The sequence below is a fragment of the Cuculus canorus genome, chromosome 6 (assembly GCF_017976375.1).
Source record: "Cuculus canorus isolate bCucCan1 chromosome 6, bCucCan1.pri, whole genome shotgun sequence".
Taxonomy (NCBI): Eukaryota; Metazoa; Chordata; class Aves; order Cuculiformes; family Cuculidae; genus Cuculus; species Cuculus canorus.
This window is the reverse complement of record NC_071406.1, coordinates 16277072-16303877: the sequence shown is the minus strand read 5'-3', so window position 1 is coordinate 16303877 and position 26806 is coordinate 16277072. Positions and strand designations below refer to the sequence as shown.

At 45.8% G+C, this 26806-nt stretch overlaps 1 protein-coding gene across 2 annotated transcripts in view; it reads left to right on the top strand.

The window, feature by feature from the left end:
* Positions 1-15745: 15745 nt before the first annotated feature.
* MARCHF4 (membrane associated ring-CH-type finger 4) overlaps positions 15746-26806 on the top strand; it is a 105299-nt gene continuing 94238 nt past the window's right edge. For both annotated transcript variants that reach the window (XM_054070322.1, XM_054070321.1), the window contains exon 1: positions 15746-16204. In XM_054070322.1, the coding sequence (XP_053926297.1) occupies positions 15746-16204 (459 nt within the window). The remainder of the gene's footprint in view (positions 16205-26806) is intronic.

Sequence of the window (26806 nt, the reverse complement as noted above, 5' to 3'; positions counted from 1 at the left end):
CATGCAGAGGTTTAGTGTTTGTCCTAAAGTTGAATATGTCCAAATTAATTTACAAATTCGCGTTTGATCTAGGAAATCAGTTTTGTGTAACATCGTGAGGACAGGTCTTGCCTCACCCTGAGAAAGGTTTATGAAGGATCCACAGAAAGTTCACTCATGGCATGGTTTGAGGGCTGCAGGAATTTGTCTAAGCTCTGGGACTTCATAAACTATCATTGTTCGGAATATTTCTGTCTGGTAAAAAGGACTACAAAACACAAGAGTTACAACAGGAAAAGATGATGAGACTTAGCTTCATTATGCAGGAATAAAGGAACTACTCATTGCATTCAGTGTGGTTGTCCACTGAATCCTTTCTTTTGTCTGCACTAGGGAGCAGATCCATGTTTTAGGTGATATATCACGGGATTGTCACATAGCTGTCCACTGTAAAATGCACAGTTTGATGCTGGGTAATATCTTGAGGCAATATATTTCACTTGCTGACCATATGTTTTAACAATAGTTATTCATGGTAGTCTGTTTGAGATTTTCCATTGTTCAGACCCAGTGGTTGCTCCATAGCTTTTGTATTGGGAAAGGAGAAAAGTGCGAGAGTTGTCTGTCATGCGAGATAAACAGACACACAGACACACCCTCACCCCCATCCCCCAACAATACACACATTGAGTTTATACATGTATACATATTTCTCCCTGTACTAACATATACATTTACTGATAGAGTAATTTTCTGGATTCATGATTTAATGTATTCATTAAATGAGATTATGCCACTATTGCTGAGGACAGAAATGCTTCAGAAGTCATTGATGAACCGGGAGTCTTCTGCCAGTAACTTTTTGGCCTGCATTTAGTTTAGGTTGATGAGGGCTAAAAGCTGTTGCTTTCTAACAGCTGTTCACTGGTGTATGTGGAATGAGTTTATGATTCTCGATCCAGGTCCTAAAACCCAGATGTCCATGCTACAAATCCTACTGCTGCTAGACCCTCACTAACACAGAATAGAGAGATGGTGATGAAGCTCTGCTTGTTGTTATGGGGCAGCCAAATTGCAGAGCAGAAGTATGGTTTGGGAGTGGGTCTCCTTTAAAAGGCAACAATTCCCTTTAAAAATATATTGCAGGAGCTAGATTGAAGATTGACTGTGAAAAGATGAGGTTTTCCCTTCTCTCTTTTCTAGTAAGCTGGATAAATTGGTGGAAAAATTTTTGAAATGTATCGACCTGGAAAATGCAATCTCAGAAACAGTATCTGGGTTTACAGCAAGTCCTTTGTTTCTTTCCTTGTTGTCCATCTAGATTCACTGTTACAGAGAGAAATCCAGCATTTCCTCTGAGTTCACTAAAGTTTGGAAATAGCCACCACTTCCATAAAGTTTAGCCAGTACAGATGGTGCTGCCCGATGCTCTGAGAATGCTGTTTGCTGGATGTGGAGGTCTTAGATTTGCAAGCCATGGTGGGGACAACTTTTCTCATTTGCAGAGTTGTTTGCAGGACCCTAAGCCCTCCTGGAGTGAATTGTGAATGCACAAATCAAATCAAATCAAATCAAATCAAATCGAGATACTGACTGTGACTGCATCACAGCACAATATGATGCTGACAGAATTTGAGTCTAAAAGCAGTGACATTCATGTCTAGCGATGTCTAATATATCATATGGTTGTAAAGTGACAACTGAGTCTTGGAGGACAAAGACTAACTCCCGTACACCCTGGAAATATTTTCTATTCCACAGACAAGTTGAAGACCAGGTCTCAAAAATAATTTGAGGCAGCCTGAACTTGTTCTCTTAACAGCAGAACAGGTAGTTTCTTCTGAATTTGCGCATGCTGTCAGGTTTTATTCATGGCCATTGATACCAGGCAGTATTAATGTTCCCTGTGGATGCAACCAACGTTTTTAATAGATTTTCCAGACTTTCATTAATTACTTAATTGGCACACAGTAATATAATAAGTGAAATGTATTCCTATAGGGCAGTCATACTTCAGACAGGCAGCGAGCTATCTGCAAGCAGAATTAAAAACAAACAGGAGAAACATTTTCAGTTGACCCTGCTTCATCCCCGGTTTCAGCAACAAAGCTTTGTTTTTTATTGCCAGGTACTGATCCCACTACCTGGGATTTGTCCAGGTTGAGAACTTATTAGTGCTTATGTGAGGAGAGAGGGAAAGAGAGAGGCAACACAGTTTGTATAAATCAGATTAAAGTATTGACAGCTCCTAAGCAATGCTCATTCCAGGAACAAGCTAGCTATGTGATAACACTACTGCTATAAAGAAGTGCGTTTTGAATGCATGCCACTTTGCAAATATCTGGTGGATCATGAGTTTTTGAGGCTTAATTCCTAGAAGAGAAAACAGGATTGCTGGAAAAGCTAAATACTCTACATGGAGATTATCCAAATTATTTAGTAGGTATTAGACTTAACAGCCACAGGACCTTGCTTTGCCTGTAGTTGATGGTTCAGAATCATCTTGGGTCAAAGTAGAGTAGAAATTGTTGATACAGACTAAAAATCAGGGTCTCAGCCTGATCCTAATGAACAAAGAACTCCACTGTGTGCTATGATTAGCCTTGATTTGCACATTCTGTGGGAAAGGCATGGTTAAATGCGAACCTAGAAGAATAAACTCCAGTCTCTTCTCTCAGCATGGCTGCTGGACATCAGGACCATGAAATATTAATAATGTGTGTTTCAAGTCTCCCTTTCTGCCTGATCCACGGACGATGTGCATCTGTCTCTGCTTTCAGCCATAGAGCTGAGCACAAGCTGTGGACGCTGGTGCTTTTCGCTTGGGAGCCCTCAATGCACCCAGCAGCAGGGCAGCTTTGCCACTGGCTTTCCGTCTGGGCTTGGCAGATGGCTCCAGCTTCCTGACTGTCACCCTGGCATCTTGCATCAGCACTAAAAACCCCTGTGTTATTTATACTTGATACATTAGTCTCTTTTTTACCACAAAGCAGAACATGCGCAGAGGTTTGGAAGCAATGCGAGATGACTGGAGGAGGGATGGATAGCAAGGTAGTAGGAAGGAAAGGGGAGAGCTACAGTTCCAGACAGATCTCTAGTGGCTCTAGGAGTATCCCATCCCCTTGTCCCGTCATTTTTTTCACTCACACGCTCATACACTGAGGGAGCTGAGGAGTGGCAGGTGGGGAAAGAAAACAGATAAATAAAAGTGTCAGTAGGATGGATTGGTTTGCACTTGGTCTCTTCTCATCTCTGCGCATATGTCTGCTGGTATGTAAAGATCACACAATGAAGGGACTTAGCACTGACCCAGAAAATTTATACCACTGAACATAAAAATGAATCAAAAAGAAAAATGTAGGAAGGTTGTTGTCAGGGAAGAGAACAAAAGGAGATTAATTTTTTTTCCTGTGTACATCAGGATTTTGTTGGGACAGCAATTTCATGGAGAACATATTGCCAATGCCACCATAGGAGCAGCTTTGCCTCAGAGAAAAGAGACCAGGTAGACAGATTCCTGTGCTGAGATCTCTCATGGGTTTGATCCTTATCTGCCTAAATGAGGGCTCAGAGGGCAGATAGAGGTGAGTGCAGCAGCAGAGCCCCAACATATGATGCCTTCAGACAGAAGGGATACCATCTCCCACTACAATTTCTCCTGATATCACACACTCAAACCACATCAGGAAGGGCAGAGGGAAGATATATCTCAGAGTACTGTGGGCCAATTCTCCTGTGAATTTCCAGTTTTCCAGTAAGCTGGTGGGTCCCCGCTGTGTAGTGCCACCATGTAAAAATGAAAAAGCCCAAGGGAAAGACTGCTGGTCTGCCTGCTCTGCCTTTTGTCTGGATGACCAGGACTCCAGCCATGGACTTAATTTAGCGTGTGTCAGCAGCAGCTCATCATTGTCATACTGTACATTAGCACAGTCATTCCTACAGTCCTGCTAGCTTGTGATCTTACCTCTGTGTTTATTCTGACCCAGGGCTATTCACAGAGTTACCGTGGGTACCGCGACACTGTGCTCTGCAGGTGGCAAGAATGCACTGGGCTAATCCCACCTTGCTCCGTGCACACTCAGGTGTGGGAAGCCTATGCAGAGACCTCTGTGCTGGAGCTAAGGTGATGGTTGGGAGCAGGGGAGACAAGGGCCAGCAGCTCCTCCACTGGAGCCACAGCAAGCTCAGATGCTTGTCCCTGCTCCTCCAAAGGTAGGTGGGGAGGATCTGGGGCACCAAGCCGCCAGCTATCCTGGCGTCCATGTCTGCCATAGGAGCCCTACCCAGGACCAGGACCAGGCAGGTCCAAGTATGGGATGAAGTTCAAAATTGGCCTGTGCTTTATGTGTGGAAACCTTCCTTTAAGAGCTTGTTGGAAAGTTTTTTCCTAAGGCACTATCTGTCCTCCAGGGCATCCTTTCCTCCTTCTCATTGCTGGTTTATACACAAATGTAGGATGTTTTGTGCTTAGTCACTCTACCGTTCCTGCTGTTTATTGCCTCCAACAGGCATAATTCTTTGCTCAGGAGACCTTTGAAAGTTGCTGTGGAGGATCTGTGGGCTGTTGTCATCCCGTTTCCAGGGGGCAATAAACAGCAGCAATCAAACTTCCATGTAACAAAGATTGTGTGATTATTCAGTCATAAAGAGAGAGATGAAAAAATGATATATATTGCATGTGTGCTTATTTGCACATCACACAAGAATGTGCAAATTGCTCTCAGAACAGAATCTTGCTATGAGGTAAAATAGTCCCCCATGTGGACTGACTTGAGTGAGGGAATTCTCCTGTCTGTGCCTCAGTTTCCCTATGCAAATCAAAGGGCTTGTGGCTCTTCCCACCTAGCTTAAGTGCTTTCAGGGCCACAAGTTTACTCATGCCCTTACAGGGCAGGGCAGGAAGGCAGGAATGTAAGCTTCGGGATGATACAGGGAGGAAAGTGTTTCCTGGGATTAATGGTTTGTATTTTGCTCCTCTTCTTGAATTAGAGCAAGCATTGGTCTAGGAGAAAGATCCATGTTTCTTAAGATGGAAAGGGCTTGCATTATAGCCAGCCCATTGCCACAGTTCCCTGCATCTCATCTGAGGGTTACAAAACCATCACCAGAGACAGTTAAAGCCTGTTAGGAAGGAAAAGCCCCTTCAACAGCAGGAAATTGCTGCCTACATGAAGACCCTGCCTCAGAAGAAAGTGAGTTTGAAGGTTTCCTTTGGGGGGCTGTGAGACTGAATACATCAGTCTAGTGGACCAAGTCATAAAGAGCTACATGACCCCAAGGACCAGAGGGGATTTCCAGCTCAGCAGCAGTAAGGGTTCAGCCCACAGGCACTCAGCACCTTCATGGAGGTGTTCAGCACCTGGCAACATTCATTCCTAAAATGTTCCTCCCCACCATAAAATGTAATTACAGATTCCTTTAACTACACAAATTTCTAAATCAATTAATTATCTTTGCAAGCAAATGTATGTGGTTTTGAAATCTCCCTTTAATTAGCATAAAGTCCATTAGGAAGTGGTAGATCTAGGCCATCATTTGGGCACAACAGTATCTCACTTCACATGCTCCTGAACCCTGGTAGAGTATGACAATATAATGCTCAAGCTCCCTTTGAAATGCTGTGTGGGCCACATGCAAGGTCAAGACCTCCCTTTCAAAATAAGGTTTCCATTCTGATATACTGCTGGGGGATCCTCCTTAGAAGTGCAATGGTCAGAAATCAACTCCTGTGGTGTAAATGCATTGACTTTTCCTACTCACTGCTCTTCCTTTGTGTGCTTGTAGCCCAGAATGCCAACTGTATCCTGGGTTGCATCAAAAGAAGTGTGACCAGCAGATGGAGGGACATGATTCTTCCCCTCTATTCCGCTCTTGTGAGAACCCATGGAGAGTATTGTGTACAGTTCTGGAATCCTCAACATAAGAAGACATGGGACTGTTGGAACCAGTCCAGAGGAGGGCTACAAAGATGTTCAATGGGCTGGAGCACCTCTGCTATGAGGACAGGATGAGAGAGTTTGGGTTGTTCAGCCTGGAGAAGACTCTGAAGAGACCTTATAGCGACCTTCCAGTACCTGAAGGGGGTGTACAAGAAGGCTGGGGGGGAACTTTTTCACAAGGGCGTGGAGTGATAGGACAAGGAGGAATGGCTTTAAATTGGAGGGGGGAAGATTTAGACCAGACATTAGGAAGAAATTCTTCATGATGAGTGTGGTGAGACACTGGAACTGGTTGCCCAGGGAAGTAGTGGCTGCCCCATCTCTGGAAGTGTTCAAGGCCAGGTTGGATGGGGCCTTGAGCAGCCTGACCTAGTGGGAGGTGTCCCTGCCCCATGGCAGGGGCGTTAGAACTGGATGATCTTTATGGTCACTTCCAAACCAAACTATTCTCTGATTCTATGATTTCTTTCTGCTTTCATTGCCAGCAGTGCTCCATCTTTGACATCCTTCTCTTTAAATCCACACTTAATCCTTTTATCTCTGTCTTATCTCTTGCTGATGGAGCCCTCAGTTATTTCATCCACAGACACTGTACTTGTCTTTTATGCAAAGGTGTGGGAAGAAGTCACTAAGGAGAGGAATACCTGCCAGTGAAATCTTTGTGCACTTAGTAGTGATGGTTGTGATCTTCCCTGTATTTCTGATGTTCATTGGAGACTATTCAGAGCAAGAGCAAGGCAGCACTATCTTGGCAGCCCGGTGTTTTATACCTGATATTTCCACGCAGATCTGGAAACGTACTGACTGCTTCTGAAAATTATGTGGACATGGTGCATGTAGTGAGTGCTTCTTCAGCACTGGAAGAAACCAGCATGTTCTCTTACAGTGTTCTTCACTGCATGTCTTTCTCTGATCTCCAGTGTGCCACCCCTGCTCAAGACTTACTATATGTATATGTAACAATGGTCACTTAGAATCACAGAATCATAGAATTATAGAATAGTTTGGGTTAGAAGACACCCCTAAAGGTCTCCTAGGCCACTTCCCCCTGCAGTAAGCAGAGACATCTTCAACTAAATCAGGTTGCTCAGAGCCCCATGCAACCTGACCTTGAGTGTTTCCAGAGATGGGGCTTCCACCACCATTCTGGGCAACCTGTTCCAGTGTTTCATCACGCTCGCTGAAAAAATTTCTTCCTTATATCTAGTCTAAATCTATCCTCTTTTAGTTTAAAAACATTACGCCTTACCCTGTTGCAGAAAGATCCTGCACAAAAGTTTGTTCTCATCATTCTTGTAGGCCCCCATTAAGTACTGAAAGATTTCCATGGAGCCTTCTCTTCCCCAGGCTGAACAACTACAGCTTTCTCACACTTTCCTCAGAAGAGAGGTGTTCCATCCCTTTGATCATTTTTGTGGCCCTTCTCTGGACCCACTCCAGCAGATCCGTCTTGTGCTGAGGGCTCTAGAGCTGGATGCAGTACTTCAGATAGGGTCTGACCAGAGCAGAGTAGAGGGGCAGAATGACCTCCCTGGAACTGATGGCCATGCTTCTTTTGATGCAGACCAGGATATGGGTTGGTCTTCTGGTCTATGAGTGCACATTGCTGGCTCAAGTCCAGCTTTTCATCCACCAGTGCCCAGAAGTCTTTAGCAGGGCTGCTCTCAATCCCTTCATCCCCCAACCTGTACTGATACCAGCTGCAAGACCTTGCACTTGGACTTGTTGAACCCCATGAGGTTCACATGGGCCCACTTCTCAAGCTTGTCCAGGTCCCTCTGAATGGCATCCCTTCTCTCAGGCACGTCAACTATACCACTTCACTGGGTGTCACCTGCAAACTTGCTGAGGGTGCACCCAATCCCACTATCTGTGTCATTGATAAAGATATTAAGCAGTACTTGTCCTAATACAGACTCCTGAGGGACACCAGTTGTCACCTGTCTCCATCAGGACATCGAGCCATTGACCATTACCCTCTGGATGCAACCATCCAACCACTTCCTGATCCACTAAACAGTCTACCCACCAAATCTGTCTCTCCAATTTAGAGAGAAGGATGTTGTGGGGGACTTGCAGAAGTCTAGATAGATGACAACCATAACTCTTCCCTTTTCCACTGATGTAATCATTCCATCACAGCAGACCTCTAGGCTGGTCAGGCAGGACTTGCCCCTGGTAAAGCCATTCTGGCTGTTTCGAATCACCTCCTTGTCCTGCGTGTTCCTTAGAATTGCTCCTAGGAGGATCTGTTCCATGATTTCCCCAGCACACAGGTGAGGGTGACAAGTTGGTAGTTCCAAGCGTCCTCCTTTTTAGCATTTTTGAAAATGAGCACAATGTTTCCCTCTTACCAGTCACCGGGGACTTCACCTGACTGCCATGACTTTTCAAATATCACAGAACTATGTCAGCCTATTCCCTCAGGACTCAGGGATTCATCTCCTCAGGTCCCATAGACTTAGGTGTGCTCGAGCTCCTTAGGGGGTCACAGACATGATCTTCTCTTACAGTGGGAGGGACTTTGCTCCCCCAGTCCCTGCCCTGTGGTCTGTCTACTGGATAGGGGTGGGAAGAGAGATTTGCAGAAAAGACTGATCCAAAACAGTTGCTGAGTGCCTCAGCCTTCTCCTTGTCCATTGTTACTGGTTTGCTACTCTTGCTCATCACAGCAGTTACGCTGTCTTTGACCTTCCTTTACTGGCTGACACACCTGTAGGAGCCTTTCTTATTATCCTTTGCATCCCTTGCCAAGTTCAGCTTCAGCTGCACCTTGGCCTTCCTGACCCCATACCTAAACAACCAGGCAGTCAGTGTTCCTGTGGTCTTGCTGGGATACCTGTCCCTGCTTCCACTGCCTGTGCATTTCCTTCTTGCCCTTTAGTTTGACGAGTAGCTGTTGACCCAGCCGTGCCTGTCTCTTGTCTTTCTTTCCTTATTTCTTACAAGTGGAGATCAAAAGCTCTTGTGCTCTACAGAAAGCATCCCTAAAAATCTGCTGACTCTATTCTTCTCCCTTGTCCCTGAGGAAAGTTTCCCAGAGGATCCTATTGAACAGCTGGCAGTTTGCTTCTTTAGGAGACACCTAAAATGGTCTTCTCCTCACGTCTTGACCTTGGCTTCTGCCAACATGGAAACTCATCTACTAATGGTGAAACTAAGAAGATTATCTAGATTTAAGTGATTTCACTGCCTGCATTGTATTTATGCAGCATGTATACATTTGCATACTGATCCAGAAACAAACTACTGGAGCTGAGGAAGTTACCTGGGCAGCCTCAAATGTTAAATCCTGAGATATGGATTTGTAAGTATTTGGGGAAACAGTCTCAAATGTTCAAGATCTTTATTATACTGAAGCAGAGTTGTAGCTCAAGAGAAATCTCAGCTCACCACAAGATTCACAGGATTTATCTCCTGGTCATCCTGGCATGGTGTCACCACACATGACTCCTTTGTGCCACGAATGGGTCTTTCTGAGGACAGATATTCAATCTTCCCATACAAAATTGCTCCTGTTTTCTTACGCTGAGTATGTCAGTGTTGTGCCATAGTACAATCATGGAGGGAATACCCTCGGTGTTACTGTGTCTGATCATGAATCCTGGTAGCTAAGCAAATGCCTAATGACATGCTAGATTCTCTCAGTTCATCTTGATTTGGAGAGCACAGCATATCTCTCAGGATCAGCCCCTAATGGTCTTGTTTAACAACATTGTTTTCTCTCTTAATCCCATGTCAGACAAGTGGGAGCTAGTTCTAGGACAGCTGCATGTCACTAAAATAACATGCATCTGAGAATGCAATTAGAGACTTGAAACAAATTTGACTCGGCTCAGGAGAGTAGTGGAAATATCCAAGGGACCTGTGATTATATACTTTCTCTTTTTTTGATTTTTTTAATTTTAATGTCTAAATTCCAGGTCCTTTTAGGTTTTGGATTTCATGACAATTACTACATTCCTGGATAGTTAAAACCACTCAGCATTTGGCTACATGCCTTCTGAGGATATCCTGAAATGCACCAGCTATTGCCGCTGCTCTATTCAAGTCACAGTTATGACTAGTCACCCAAGGGGACAAGGAATTCCTTTTGTAGGAGTTAGTGTAGGACTTGTTACCAGGAAAGCTCTATGTTTGGGGTTGTCTAGTCCTGAAGAGAAGTGCTGTGACTTTGCAAGTTTGAATTTGAAATCTAAATCCTAAAGGAGGAAAGGTGGGGGCTGTTCTCATGAGAAATTGTATCATCTCTCTCACATAATCCTGCACATTGAGTGGCCTCAAGACTGCTTGTAGAGAAAACACAATAAAAAAAAAGACCTGAGTTTTTCCATAAACCCAAGGAAAAGGATGTGCAGTTGTACTTTTATGCTTGGGCTCCTGTTATGGGACATGCCTGATTTTTTAAAAAAGAACAATTCCTTCTCTTTTCTTAGCTGAGATCAAGCTGCCACGGAAGTAGAAAAATTTGCTCTGCATCAACTCAGAGGTATACCATGATCCTCACAGGAAGAGAGTGAGTGGGCATTCAGTCCCTGCTTGGGGAGCAGGGAATAGCACGTGGACTCCCTGCGTGCAGAGTGCCATGCTTTTTGCTCCAGTCCAAGGCAGCAGATATACCGAAGCACAGCGCTCCAGAAATTATTTCTGATCTTCTTTGAGAAGACCATTTCAATCAATACATGGATTATTTCTGGATGCTTGAAGGATGCATAACCCCAAACTGCTGAGCCCAGCTTCCCAGCAGCAACATCCTATGCATCAGCACATTTGCAACTGCCCAAAAGAAAGAAAGACCAAAGAAAATGTGACAGAGCTCCCTCCAGCCCCCGGCTGTGCCTGCCCACAAGCTTCATCAGCTGAGTTATGGTAATTACATCACTTGAGATTTATTTAATATCTCCATCCGGGAAAAGGAACCAGGAAGTCTGGCTGTGACAAGCAATCAGAGAGTACTCAGCTGATGAGCAGCTCCCCATCACTGAGAGAGCAGTAGGAACCTTCGATGGATTGGATTTAAGTAATGGTTTGCCAGAGGGATGGGGCCCACGCCACAGCAATCAAAGCTCCTCTGCACTATTAAGGAGCTGTAAGTGGAGCAGGAGGCACAGTGCAGCTATTGACCGAGTAGGTGGGCATGAAAATGGGTTTAGGTAGCTGTTTACTTCCTGAGAGATGGAGAACACAAAGGGGTGTTTCTTTGGCAGCTTTCTGTCTCTCTGATCCTCGCTGTCCGTGTCAGCATTTATATGTTCTGTCTCTCACATGCTTGTGCACAATGACCAGTATGCTGTGTTCAAGCTGTTCGGCTGCAACCCACACAGAGCTTTCCTGTTTGCATTTGCCTTCTCACTATCTCTGCCATTTTTTAAATCTCTGACCTAACTGTATTGAAAAAAATAAAATATTTCTGATATGATTTTACATCAGAACGCCACACAGACAGACCAGTCATTCCTGCCACTCTAGACACCTTTTCTTCCTTCCTCTACTCCTTCTGCATGGAGTAATAGCTTGTACAGAGAGGCAAAGAGGAGGCACATAAACATTTGTCCTGCTTGTTGGGGTGGTAGGTAAGGGCCAGTGGACCCACACTCTGCCCTAGAAGACCAGAGTTAGAAAGTCTGCTGTGAGACTGACCTGCAGCCTGACACCTGAATCCGTCCCAACACAGCATCTATAACAAACAAGCATGCAGGTCTGCACTAAGATGCCTGGGCATCTCCCCTTCTGATTTCCCAGTCAGTAGCTCAGATATAACCAGTCAAGAGGAACCAGTTCCCCACTATGAGGTGATGGATCCATGTTTTTTTTCTTCCTGTTTCTGTACCTGATAAGGGCAGGGGTAGTGTGTGCCAGAGCTGACATTTCCCATATGTTTCCTCCCTACATTAACCACATGAGTCTTTGTGGGCTCAAGAGATACAGCATCAAAATTCCCAGAGGCAGGCCCTTCGGAAAAAGTTTAAGGTGTTACCCATCATTGGCTGCATGTTGCTTCCTTTGGAGCAAAGTTAGGAAGGCTGCACTGGCCTCCTGACAGCCCCCTGCTCTCACTGGGATCTCACCAAAGTGTCTTGGGCCAGCTCTTTCCTGTGTGAGCATTTTAGGCAAGGCACCTTCATCATACTTAAGGACCTGAATGCAGCATCCAAGTGTGAAAACATTGGCTGCTGTCCCATTTACCAAAAGAGAAATAATAATGCCCACTCACCTCTGGAAAGAATATGTAGCACCTCTGATTTATTATTTGTTTTATTTACTTTGTCACATTTATCAGCCATTCAACTCTCTGGGCACGCAGCCCATACATTAAAACCCAGAGTATAACACAAAGATCTCCTCTACCCTGAGCATATCCTTTCTCTAAAACTAGGCATGGGCAGGAGGGAAGGATGAAAGATGCTTTGTCCAAGCAAAGGATGACAACAATATATTTTTCTCTAATTCTTTTATTGATGGAACCAGTCTAAAAATGTTGTTAACATCAAGACAAGAAGATGAGGGCAACAGAAAGCGGAGGCTGGGGCTGGGGAATAGGGGTGGAAAGCCATCCTAGAGTATGGGCACAGATTCAGCTTCTAGCCAGCCTGTCTTATGCTCAGGAAGTCCCTGAAATGCTCTTTCCATTATTATTTCTTTAATGATCCCATTAGACATATAAAATTTTTAGAAACCTTAAGTATATTGTAGAGAGGCACGCTGGAAAATCTGCCCAGGTTTTCTGAGAAATGGCAGGCTGAAGTGATGAATGTTTTAGCTTTAGAGCATCCCGATGTATAATTTATTTGCTGGAAATTAATTGCATGTGCTGGTTTCATTTTCCTGTAGTGAATAATCAGGTTTTGCTCCCTTTTTAATTAGGTAACACCACAGACTCCTCTGCTGATCATGGCACAGTGGTTTATGCATGTCACAGTGGTTTATGCATGTCACGTCTTATTCTATGGGAGACAATTTTAAGTCATTGTCTAAGGCCTGGCACAATTTTGTGTGGCAATAGATTGTCTATCAGCTGTAAGTCCTGGGTCATGCCAATAAACACCAGCTAGAGAATCCAGCCTGGGCACTGGTGCATGCTATATCCGGAGTTTGAGGAAACCCTATGGAAAAAAAATTAAGGAGCCTGAAATTTCAGTGGCATTGACATGATGTAAGACCCAGGGCCAGCTTTATGTCACTGATAGGTTTGTCCCACCTAGCTGGTGTTCACTGGTCCCAAAGCTGACACATTGCACTGATATTAACCAGATTGTGTAGACCAAAAGCCTTGAGATCATCCTTAGCAAATACTTTTGCTCCACATCAAACCTTTGGCAGCTGTTGCAGCTTGGATGGCAAAGACAAAGCTTTAGTGCAGAGCTAAATTTCCCCTTGTGTTCAGAGGCTGGCTAGGGCTGCATGGACAAACATAGCAAGACAATGTGGAGAGAGCCTCCTCCGCTGATGTTTGCGGAGAAAAGCTGATGGACTCCAGCAGCTGCTATTTAAAATTTTCAAATAGGCTGAAGAGAGTAGAAACTATCCGCTTTGGCTGCCATTGGTTGCTTTCAGCAATTCTCTCATTAAGTGATAGTGTTCAGTTATACTCTTCATTGGGCTACAAAGAACCCGTATTTCTACTGAAGTATACGCTATGGAAACAAACCAGATCTATCAGTGAGCAAACGCTGATTGCGTGAAATGAAGGAATATTGATTATCATAGCTATTAAACCATGAAATCCTCTGCAACTAATTAATCTGCTAGGGAAAAGTTTGTTAGTGGGCTTTCGGCTTCCTGCTGGGAACCTGTAAAGCAGGCACCATCGCCCGAGAAAGCACCAAACGCTCGGTCGCTGCCACCTGCCCCTGAAAGTTTCCTTATGTCGTAGGAACGGCCGGTGGGAGGTGAAAAACAGCCTGGAAGCCCCGGCGAAGCTCAGAGCTCTGGCTGCCTCCCGGCCTCCGCGCGGGGCCGCGCTTGGCAGGGCCCGCTCGGGGCTCCCGGGGCGCGCAGCGCAGCCGCCGCGCCCCCGCCCCGCTGGAGCTGTCCGTGGTGCTGAAGCCGCAGAGGCCGCCCAGCCCCTTCCCCCGCCCCTCCTCCCTTCCTCCCCGGCGTGGGCTCTGGCAGGCAGCCGGCAGCTCGGGGCATCAAAGCTCGGGGAGGGCCCCATTTCTCCCTTTGATTCCCTCCTCCCTGCCTTTTTGCTTCTCTCCCCCCGACCCCGCTTTTTTTTTTTTTTTATCCTTTTTTTTTCAAAGCCGGGGGAGGAGGAGAGCGCGGCCACGTTACACCCCTCCCTTCCTGCATATCCCCGCTTGCACTGCAAACAATCTGCCTTCCTCATTGCATCCGAGGGAGATAGCAACAGCAACATCATCACGGCGAGCCGGATGGCAGAGCGGAGAGAAGGCTGCTGCTGAGGGAGAAAGGCGCACACGCACACACCAGCTCGATGTTGCCAAAGCGGTAGGAGCCGCACGAAAAATAAGCCATGCTGCCCCGTGTGTCTGGCGCATTGTGCTTCATCCGAGCCTTTTAGGAGGAAGGAGAGATTTATCTGCTCCCATTTTTTTTCCCCTGCCAGCGAGAGTGCGACAGACTTGCGATGGTTGAATGTCAATGCCTGTGAGAGAGAACAACAGTCAGAGGAGGACAGAAGGGGAGGAAAATGAAGGTGGGGACGGTGGTGGAGAGAAAGAAGGAGCCTCATCCAATGCATCAAAAGGAGGTCCCTGCGATTGCTGGTAGAGCCCTGGCCGCCTCGCCATCCACAATGGTCTGTACAAGCTGCCAATGCGTTTGATGACGTTCCCGTTTTGTGAAAGGAGGAAAGGAAACGTGACCATGTAAGATCCACGTTTCCCCGGTCAATTACATGCGAAGAATAGATCCGATTTCGACGGGAATTTTTTTTTTTTTTGGTCCAGGATGGTAACAGCCTAGGGAATAATACAGCTGCCTTCCCTCACCAATGTCGTTCTGATTTTTTTTTGGTGTGGTCCAGACAGTTGGTGGAATAAAGAAGGTCAGAATTTAAAAATATATATAAAATATATATGATATATATTTCATATTTTATATATATACTGATCTCAGTACATCTGGGATTAAGCTCATTGAATGCTAATTACTTCTTTCAGGACTTTTAATATTTACAATGAAATGTTTTAAAGGCAACGGTATAATCTGAAGCCACCTGGGAGTACAGTGTTGGAAACGTAGGGTGTTTTCCCACAAACAATGTGAAGGTCTTTTTTTGTCAAAGAGGCAATTTTGATAATAACGACAGCCACCAATTTTGCATTTTGATAGCCACACGGGCTGCTATTTTGTCTGGCCGCACACCGGGTCTCGTGTGATCGGGTTTTATTTTTTAACTGAAGAAGAATTATTAAAAAAAACAACCAAACAAACAACAAAAAAGAGAAGAAAAAGGAAAAATACTTGAGATGCCAAATACTGTCGAGAGAACCATATTCTCCCTCCTCCCCACACCCACCGGATACGTCAACCCTTCTTTTTTACAGGCTTAGGAGTTGGGGGAGCCGGCCAGGGGCTTTCTCCGCAGCGCCCCGAACCCTCGGGCGTGGGAGATTTATTTCCTCCTCTGGCTCATTCCTAAACAAACTCGCGGAGGAGGGTGTAGGGGGGGTTGTTGTTTTTTTCCCCGTCCTCCTCGGCGGATCTCAGCGGGCTGCGGGGGACCCTCGTCCCCCCGCTCCGCTTTTGCCCTTCCCCGGCCGGCGCAGCCCCCTCCGCCGGCGCCGAGCCCGCGGGGACCCCCCCCGGCCGGTCCCGCTCTTCGCTTTCCCACGCCGTCCCCACCCGCCAAGGAAAGGCACATGTTAATACCACCCGGCGCGGTCCTTTTCTGCTACTGCTGCTGCGGGCTCCTCCGTCCGAGACAGATGTTGCGAAACCAAGGCCTCCTCAAGTGCCGCTGCCGCATGCTCTTCAATGACCTGAAGGTCTTCCTGCTGCGGAGACCCCCCGCGCCGCCCTCGCCGCCGCCGCCGCTCCCCATGCCCGGCGGCGCAGAGGCGGCTCCGCCCGGGGCGCGCGGGCCCGGCTGGCGGGCGGCGGCGGCGGCGGCGGCGGCGGCGGCGGGCGGCGGGGCGGGCAGCCCGGGCAACGAGGAGTGGGGCAGCCCCGCCGGGGAGCCGCCCGCCTCCCTGCCCAGCAGCACCTCCTCGGATGACTTCGGCAAGGGCAAGGCCGAGGACCGATACTCGCTGGGCAGCAGCGTCGACAGCGGCATCCGCACCCCGCTCTGCAGGATCTGCTTCCAGGGGCCCGAGCAGGTGAGACCGCGGCGGGCGGCGGGATGAGGCGGGGGAGCAGCCCGCCCGGTGGCAGCGGTGATGCACCGGGCCGTGGGAACGGGGGCTGTGGCTGCAGTGCTCCAGCTTGTGGGAACTGGGGCCGTGGCAGTGATACTCCGGGCTGCGGGAACGGAGGCCGTGGAAACGATGATGCTCCGGGCTGTGGGAACAGGGGCCATGGAAACGATGCTCCAGCTTGTGGGAACTGGGGCCGTGGTAGAGATGCTTCAGCTTGTGGGAACTGGGGCCGTGGTAGAGATGCTCCAGCTTGTGGGAACTGGGGCAGTGGCAGCAATGCTCCAGCCGCAGGAGCTGGAGCCGTGGCAGTGATGATCCTGGCTGCAGGAACTGGAGCCGTGGCAGCGATGATGCTCCAGTCTGTGGGAACTGAAGCTGTGGCAGCGATGATGCTCCAGTCTGTGGGAACTGGAGCTGTGGCAGCGATGATGCTCCAGTCTGTGGGAACTGGAGCTGTGGCAGCGATGATGCTCCAGTCTGTGGGAACTGGAGCTGTGGCAGCAATGATGCTCCAGTCTGTGGGAACTGGAGCCGTGGCAGCGATGATGCTCCAGTCTGTGGGAACTGGAGCCATGGCAGCAATGATACTCCAGTCTGTGGGAACTGGAGCTGTGGCAGCGATGATGCTCCAGTCTGTGGGAACTGGAGCCGTGGCAGCGATGATGCTCCAGTCTGTGGGAACTGGAGCCATGGCAGCAATGATACTCCAGTCTGTGGGAACTGGAGCCGTGGCAGTGATGCTTCAGCCGCAGGAACTGGGGCCATGGCAGCAGTGCTCCAGGCTGTGGGAACTAGGGCCGTGGCAGTGATGCTTCAGGCTGTGGGAACTGGGGCTGTGGCAGCGATGCTCCAGCCTGTGGGAACGGGGGCCGTGGCAGTGATGCTCCTGGCTGCAGGAACTGGGGCCTTGTTGCTCGCATGGAACTCCCTGCTACCTGGGACAGGACCCCAAAGCCAGAGGGGCTCTGCCCTCTCCCCAGGATTTGGCACTTCAGCAGTGTTTCCCAGGGAGATGCAGAGCATGGGCCTGCTCTGTCGCTCTCTGCAGCCTGGCAGCCTTACCCTGGACACCCATGCCCTGCTTTGCCCTGCGCACCCGTGCCCCACCGTAGAGCTGTGCAGCTGTGGCATGGCGGGGACTCGTGGACTCCTTCATGAAGCTTAGCACATCTTGGCACGCGGAGCTTTCCGTTGCCTTGCAGGTACCCAGTGTGACCCCAGAAATGATGCAAAGGAGCTGTTTAATGTGCTGTTTGCTTTTAAAAATACAGCTTCAGTTTGTAATAAACACGTGGCAGGATGCAGCCCCACCTCGTCCATGGTTCCCAGGGGACAGCTAGTAAGAGCTCTGCAGGTTTGCTGTTGCTCCCACGCTCCCAGTTGTACTAGCTAGAGGAGGAAAACTGCTGGTTACACTTTTACCTGCTGAAGCTGCAGCCTTGAGATACTGGGTGGCACAGACTGAGGTTGGGTGGATGAAGTTTCCCTCCACGACACAGGAGAATGAAACAAACGCAATCTCACTAGAACATAAGGTGCCACTCTGGGGCATTATTCTCCCTATTGGATAACAATTAAAAAGCAGTTCATGTATTTTCAGGCTGGCAACTTCCTTATAGTAGCATACACCACAACATTTGCACATAACAATGCAGGCAGCAGGGAAGGCTGCAGACCTCTGCTTCTGGGATCAAGCCTCAATATACAGATAACCTATATTCCCCAGGATAGTCCTGTTACCTATGATAATAAGGGATCCTTGCATGAAAGAGTTGCAACGTTCGACTTGGCAGATACCCATTTCCATTTTAGGCACAGATCCTGACACATAAGGTGATATGTTAAAATCCTGAGAAAAACAGGTGTTGTTCCATGTCTTCTTTCCCCATCATGGACCTGTGTGCTCTGCTAAGAAAAGCCAGCACTCATCTGAGAATGGCCGTGCTCTGGCACACGTTCTGCCCGTCGCAGGGTTGCCCATGTCTATGATGCAGTGATTATGTGCATCATAGACTCCCTTGAGTCTGTCCAAGAATGGTGGTGATGGGGCAGGGAGGTGGGGAATAGGCTCCCATTCTTCTTTGGGAGAAACAGATCCTGCCACCAACCCATCTGAATATCCACAGCCCTGCTGCATGTGTCATACCAAGGGTCCCGTAGATCAGATCTCGGTGCTCAATGAAGTGTAGCCTGCTCTAATGGTTTATGCAGCTGACTGATAGCTGTGAGATACAATTTTCACCATAGGCTTTTAGATGGAGGTGGGGAAAATTGTATGCCTTCCTCACTCAAGTGTCTCCTTCATGTTTCTTTTGAAAGTTGGAAGCCATGCAACTCCCTGCCTGAGAATTTGCATCATTCCACATTTCTAGTACTCTTCCTTGGCTTGCCATTCTGCCTGTGTACACGAGATGTAGCGCCTGCAAGATTGGCTTACATGTCTGAGCAAATAGAGCCTAAGCAGAATTAAAATAGAGGTAACTCACTTCCTTGGCAAACATTAAAGCTTGAAAATAATTGGATGCTAATTTTCACACTGAAAACCTGTGTAGGTTGCATTGTAAAAGTGAGACTATTTGCTGACCATCTGCCAGCCTACCTGAGTGAGAAGCAGAGCAGACGTGACTGGCATCTAATAGGATTTCACCAGGATTTCTCGTCTTTGCTTCTCACAGTTTCTGACCAATATAATAAGACACTTACAGCTGGATTCTGCCACTCATCCTTGAGCAGTACTTTATTCTGCAAATAATTTTTTCTTCACCAGCGTGGCTTGAGGAGTGCCTGGAACCCTTTGCCCTGCAGCAGCTGGGAAGCACAAGCCATTATGGAGGCACAAATCATGGGGTGTTAAAAGTATGGCCAGATCCTGACACAACTTCCTAGAAGTATGGTGCAGAGTAACTGAGAGCTAAATCAGTGAAGCTGATGTCAAGACCTGCAGTATGGTTTCTTTGGCCCTTACATCAATTTAAATCCAACAGGGTTAAATCCCAGATTCCTTGTTCTTTTCTATTATGATGTTTATTGCTGATTTAGCCTTTATTTCCCATTAATTTTCTAACTCAACAGCTGAGCAAGGACCCTTCATGTTCTGGACCCTCACAACTATAAAAATCATGAATACGCATTATTCTATACCACTCCTGCCAAAATCATCATGAAAATTTATCCACTTGGAAACAAAATGTAATTGCTAGTTCTTTACTCTGCAGATTAATAACAATGACAGATATAAACAATGTTTTATTTACCTGTCAAAAACATCTGAAAATGCTGCAGCTGTGGGCAAATTTGCAGGGCTGCATCACAGTACCAAGAACAAAAGCTTTCATTATAAATTGACTGTTAGGTTCTCTAAGCTTATTTACCGAGAGAAAATGACAGCAAATCTCCAAAAGATGTTTTAATCCTGTTTTGATTTTAAAAAACAACCAACCGGCCAAAAATGTTTCTTACTAATCTGGCTTCGCAAGTAGTTTTTGTTTAATATCTAATGCAAAACAAAATCAGCAGGGATTTGCACTTTAAATATATGATTGCCCAACACGCATGATACTTCAGGCCATCAAATTGGTTATATCTTAAGCTCCTTGTGTTTGTTTGTGGCTCCTATGGGTAAGCTGATTCTTTCATTTAAAAATGTGCTGAGGACCATACGAAGGATTAAAGCTTATTATTGTGGAACTGTTCTGATCTTTGCAATGTTATTTGAGAGAAACAAGTGATGCAGATGAGAAAATGGATCTGATGGCCAGGTGATCACAGCATCTGGGCCCTTGTTTTGAGGGCATGAAGAGCAACCCCTGCTTAGGTCTGGCAGGTGAAAGGGGTGACTTCTTTTATTGAAATGAAGGCTTAATATCATGTAAGTTGATGGGCTGAACTCTGAGCTTTGTATTGGCATTGCCTTTCGGGGGTTTGCTTGGCATTTTCAAAGATTTCACTGAGTGAGTGTCCTGCACCATTTGTGAGCTAATTCTTGGACTCTGGATTAAATGGCAAAGCTCTGGGGAGAAAGTGAGAAGGAAAGATGTTGGTGCTTTTTCTTCTGTTTTGGTTAATGCTCAGTGTTTGCAGAATTTTGTCTGCTTTTCTGGATCTCTGACAATGTTCTGCAAGAGAAAGAAACTAAGACGAGCTCCGCTTTCACAAATGTTTCACAGTGCTTGGTATGAATCCAAGCTGAAAGCAAGTCATGGCGAGAAGCAGGAAAATACATGGGTAAAAAGTCCTTTCACATCAGTGGGTAAATTTTGCCTGTGTCACAAGGAGTTAGCAGTACTGGGGAGTTTAGGATCTCATGAGTTGGTGCTAGCTGTGCGGAAAATAAATAGAAAAGTGTTCTTAAATGAAACTCAGATTGTTTGGAAATCAGTGTGCCTCAAGGATTGCTTGTTAGATTGTCAGTTAGAGTGTGTTTACATCTTTTCTTACCTGTCAGTTTCTGTCTGCGTTCCTCTATTTCTCTGTTCCGGGAAAAAAGATGGAGATTTGAAAAGTCAGTGCAAATAGGATTGGGTGGCTAAGGAGGATCAGAGAGAATAGACTGTGGACTCTTGTGCCTGCAGGCTGCTAGCTTGGACTTGACTTGGTATTCAATAGAAATTTTTGAAAATAGACTATTCTTTCCACCAAAGTCCCCTCCAGACTTTAGGGACACTGACTCATTATAATGTTTCAGAACATGAAGACCTTCAAGGAAATTGGAAGGGAAGAGAACTCATAATGGATATTAGGACATGCATTTCCATGTGATATGTCATTAGGCTGTGGAACTTCTTGCTGCAGGAGATTAGCAGGACGAAGAACTAAGTTTAGTGAAGGATTGTAAAGCTATGTGGTTATTAAGGATATCCACAGTCATCACAATTATTATTATTAATAATACCACCATTTCTTAAAGTAAAAACCATGATTCAAGTCTGAACCAAATCTAGAGATCAGAGTAACACTGAAGAGGAGCAGAGCCCTGGGGCTGGTCTTTAGCCTCACAGCTCACCACCTTCTTGTGCATGGCCAGCAAGATCCACCTCTCCAGGTGCACATCTGGATTTCATGCATGTGTAATGCAATATCTTCAGCATGTAAGCACCTGCCATGCTCAGGACCTCTCTGGAGCTAAGTTGACTCCAAATTACTCAGTCTGGATTAATATACAATACTTGGGAGCCTTGTGTAGGATCAGTGAATGGTTAGTACCATTGAATGACTGGTCATTAGCATGCATTGCTTGAAATAACTAGTGAGAAACTCGATGTCGTTCCTGTTACGAATACAGACATAGGCAAAAGCCATCATTAGCTTCCTGCCTGGTAGTGTCTGCAGAGAAGGCATAAGCTAAGCCAGGAAACATTACCACTCTACAAACTGGTCTCTCAGTAGTCCAGAGGAGTGGAGGAAGTCTCTGGGATGCTTGATTTCTGATTTACGAAGTTGTAAGACTGAGGAGAATTGGGTACCTCTTTTCTGAAGTGAGACAAAAAGGAAAAGTGATAGCCTGTGGCAGAATTCAGAGTATGAGTGTGATAAAGAATGAGCGGAAGAAGAAATAACTTTGCAACCAGCATCACGGGAATGTCCAAACCAGGGAAAATCAGGAAGGGGATTGCTGGTGTTTGATGGGGTCTGTCCAAACAGGCTGTACCATGAGGACACTGTTTTCAAATGTGTTGAATCACATAATGACAGTGCAGACTTCCCATCCATGTCATTTTCATAGATGTGTTTGCACAGGATTCATTTACTTGGTGTTAGAAGGAGAATCATACATTGGAAGAGATACCAGGATGTAGCCCTTTAGATTACAATCTGTATATCGTAATTTATGACAGAAAGAAAAGGAAGATTCTTCCTGTGGCATTCAGTCCACCTCTCTGCCTTCCTGTCTTTGAATCTTAACTCCTCCATAGCTGACTCTAGTGTCTCATCTGTCTCAGGATTGAATCTATACTGGGCAGACAGAACACTTCTGGCTTGAGCAAAAGCTTTGCTTGTGCCATCAACTGAATGGAGCTCAGGATGTCATATATTTTAGATTTAGACTCTTTTGCAACAGACTCGATTGGCAAAGCTCCCATTAACTTCAACAGCAAAAGGGTAGGCATCCAGTAGCAGGGACTTGACCCTTGTGTTTCAATAATGTTGTGCACACAGCGGGCTTTCTATAAATAATAGTGAAGGCCACTAATCCCATTGACTTTTAATTGCTGCAGGAGACAGGGTTTTCACCTTTTGTACCTACTGAAATTCTGATGTGTGACCCATTTATTTCAGTGCCACTAGCTAGCCCAAGGAGCAGTTTTTCTGTTCTTTCACTTTTCCCCATATAAAAGGCTTCATGAAGGAACTTGTCTGTGCTTGTGTCACTGTTTCTTAAATATACATTTCAGGCCATGATTAACAGTGGCTGATGTCAGTTAGTGACAGAACAAGCAATGCAAAAGCATGTAGCTCCATTGTTTGCATCTGTAGAGTCACTGTTATTTCCACAAAGGCAACACTTGCTCCTGGAAGGGATCTGTTCATACAAAACTGTATTGCATTCAGGTTGTCTTTCAAGCAAGAATTCATTCCCAGCAAGGGCCCCCTCTGTGAAAGCGTTTTGCTCACATTGGTGTTTTTCCATTCAAGGTTGGCCTAATCCAGAAGTCAAAAATATGGTTGTGCCAAAAAAATGGATGATTGATAGCGTCTGTGATGCTGTGTGTCCAGTGTGTCTGCTGCATATGTTTTCATCATTCCTAGGCCTAGAGTAAGATAATAAGATAGACTGTAATCATTATTGGTCCATATCTGTGGCCACTCCATCCCTTTTATTAGCTGATTGCTAAAGGAATAAAAGCCACATGATAGTGTTAGCTGTTAGAGTGTATGCTCACGAGCCCTCCTCTAAACTTGTTGGCCGATTTCAGCCAGACTTGGCAGTGGAGATCTGAAAGGCATTGAATTCCTGCAAGTTTCATGAAAAGTAGCTGGATGAAGAAAAACTGAATCATCCTGGTGGGAGAGAAATTTAATCATTGGCTCAGCTGCACTCCACACTGTAGAATCTATGCAGGACAGAGCTTCAGCTGGAGCAAAAGCTTTAACAGGAAGGTGTATCCCATTAGACAAAAAAACCCCCAAACAATAAAAACAAACAAAAAACCCCCAACTTGGTATGGTTTCCATGGGAAACCAGACTTGAATAATACTCACAGCGTAGCTTGGTAACTTTTTATCTTTCTCCATTTCCTTTGTCAATCAGTGTTACTTGCCTAAAATGTACTGCTTGATGCTGAAAACTTTCTTAGCTTTTCCCATCTTTTCACATCTAACCTTCTATCCTTTTCTAATTTATCACTGGCTACAGTAGAACAGATCACAGTGTTGGTAGCAGAGAATGGTGAGTGATGACTTTCCTCTCGTGAGGAAAAAAACCAGCAAGACCTAGAAAGCTGTGTAGATAATAAATGGGCTGTCCCCATGCCCCTCTATGAAAAGTGATGAGATAAAGCAAAATGTTGTTGGGCAGACTGTTTCCAGATCCTGAAATCTTCACACATCATTTTGTCTGTCATAGTTTTACACTCTTTGGTGGTTTGCTCTCACTTTCTCCTTTTCTCCTTAGCCAAAGTCAATGGGCACATCAGACCTTGGTCCCACACATTTCATCAGGCTCTACTCTGCACAGGTTCTCCTATGACCTATGTATCATCTTATCCACCCCTCTGTCTGTAGCTTGAACACTGCTGGTCAGTGGCATCAATCACAACAGTCACACAGGTTTAACCTCCTTCCCTGGGAGAGAATGAGGGAAGGGATGGTACAGAATGGGAGAATAAGAAGCTAAAATGTTGCTCCCACCACCCACGTCTCTCCTGTTTCTCCAATGATGCTGTCATTGATGGGGTGGCTCACATTTCCTGTGCAGTCCCCTAAAGGGGTCCCACAAAGCTCCTTTCTCCTTGTCCTTCCCATCTTCCTCCAGCTCATCCATTTCCTCCATTATATCAGCCCTTAAGGCTGACTTTGCAGACTTCATTTGCTTCAGTCCAACCTCAGATCTCCTTCTGTCTCCCAGACACCTGCTATCGAATGCTCTGACATCAGCTCAGATTTCTTCTATCCAGCATTTTCCTCCATGCCCATTTTTTTTCTGCCTTCCTCTTGTGCCAGCATTGTCACTTGGGGCATTAACCCTGCTCTCAGCTTGAGCTTTTTCCCTCTCTTTTCCCAGCTGTGTATCCAGGTTGTGCCCAGATCACCTTTGCTTTCTTTCAGGTTTGCTTTCTTTCAGGTTTCAGATGCCTGCTCACATCCTCATTTCTTGCCTTCATTTCTGTGATGCCTTCCTCTCCCCCTTCTCTGCATAGCCATTGCCCTGCTTCAGTTGTGTCAAAACCGTGCCGTGAAAGATCACTTTCTTTGACTGGTTGGACTCGATGATCCAGGAGGTCTTTTCCAACCTAGTGATTCTGTATTTTGATGGAAGAAGGGGTTCCCCTGAGAACTTCAGGTGCATTTCCCATTCCATCAGCGTTCCCTGTCGTTACCCAGATAGATCCTGTCAATTTTTTTAAGCCAATTCCTAGTCTTTGGGAGAGCCAAGAAAGGCCTGTGGATGGATCTGATGAAGACATAACATACAGCATTGGCATGCAGGAATCCTGATGACACTTCACGCACGTCATATCAGCACCTACCATGGCAATTTCATGCAGGCAGTGAAGTAAATCTCAAAGGATGTTTTGCACTTTCTGCAAGTATAGGGCCACGCGCTAAACCTGCCTCTCCAAACACTCCAGCACTTTTAGTTGTCTCAGGTCTCCTTCTCAGCCTGATATCTTGCATGACCTTGCCCTGTCTAATGAATGAAACACTTTGTCTTTCCTTTTCTTCTTGTTAAGCACACTAGGACCCGTAAGGAATAAAGGTAGTGGAGAAGTACAAGAAGATTATTATCCCATCCCAAGTGATATTAAAAGAACATTAAGACAGATCAGATGAGCATTCAAGAAACATAGGTAATAATAAAATATTATATAAGCAGAGAAATAGCAGTTAAGTGATTAACGAGAGGGTTTGCAGAACAGGCAGAAGTAAAGTTATGGGGGCTTCTGGCTCCTAGACCATTCTTTATTTTAATACTGTGGTAAACTTTAGAGGATGTCGGTACGTCAAGCAGTGAAGTACACCAAGCAGTGAAGCAAAGGCTTTTCTTGCCCTAAAGGGTTCACATTTTAGGACACGAAAGCAAAATTTCTTTAACATTGAAGAGAAGAGAATTCTTATAAGATTTAGGGCCAGAAGGGATTATTGGGCTGGGCTTGTCTAGTCTGAACCTCTCTGTTATAACAGTGAAATAAGTTCCTGCAATAAAATTCCCACTTGAAGGTTAATAGCTGTGCAAGGACTAGAGAAGAAATATCCCATCCTGATTTTAAGATCTCCAACAATGGGAAATAGTTGCAGTGCCCAAGGAGAAAATCTGGGGAAACAAAGAACTGAAACTGTCTTTGCATATGAACTTCTGTCTTTTCTGTTATAGGAAGGACTGTGTATTGTGCACATCTTTGGAAATGAGCTTCAGAAACCCTTGGGCTGGCTGGCAGAGGAGATTTCCCTCTGGAAAAAGTTCTGTGTTTCAAGACAGTTTTATTCCACATTGGATTAAAAGCAAGAAACTTTCAGTCTGGAAAAACATGCATGGGATTCAGCTAGTTAGGAAAAAAAAGTTCATAGCCTCCTCTGACATATGAGAGCCGAAGTGCTGTCACCTACAGTTAACCCACATTTGGAAAATTTTCTTCATAGGCAGGATGGCTACATAATTTCTAAGAAAAACGTTTCTACAGCCCCCATAGCCTGCAGTGAGGACTCGCGTATAAAATCCATCTTGCTAAGCTGCCATGACCTGGTCCAGCTGCCATTGGCTTTCTCTTTCCCAGTCCTCTTGGATTTGTGTCTTGCCCTTCTTGCAGACATGCAAAAATCTGCAGGGGAGCCCCTGGCTTTCCCATCATGCAGCTATTCAAGAGATTTCTTCTCTCACATTTTCCTTGGTGTTGCCACACAAGAGCTTCATCTCTTTGTAGGTGTGCTCAGGCATGTGATGCAACCGTCAGGGGAAGGTGTCAATTCTGAGTGTTATAGCTCAGGTCAAACAAAATTACACAACTCCAGAATAATCTGGGATGCAGAGATCTTTGGAGGTCATCTTATCCATCCCCCTATTCAAGGAGAGTCGACTAGGTCAGATTGCTCTGGGCCTTGTCCAGCTGACAAGTAGATGTCTCCAAGGATGGTTATTCCACTTGTGAATCTAAACCCTAATCCAGTATTTGACCTCCTTTATAGTGAAAACATTTCTTTCTGATTTCTAATTGGAGATTGTGTTCCAAATTGTGTTTTTTGCTTCTTGTCTTGTAACCATGCACCTTCAAGAAGAGTCTGAAGCTATTTGCTATACCTTCCCATGAGGTAGATGAAGACAGCAATAAGATCTCCTCAACTTGTACAGTGATTTTAGGAGGAGCTGTACAAAAGATGGAATTAAATGTCTGCTTTACCTCCCTGGAG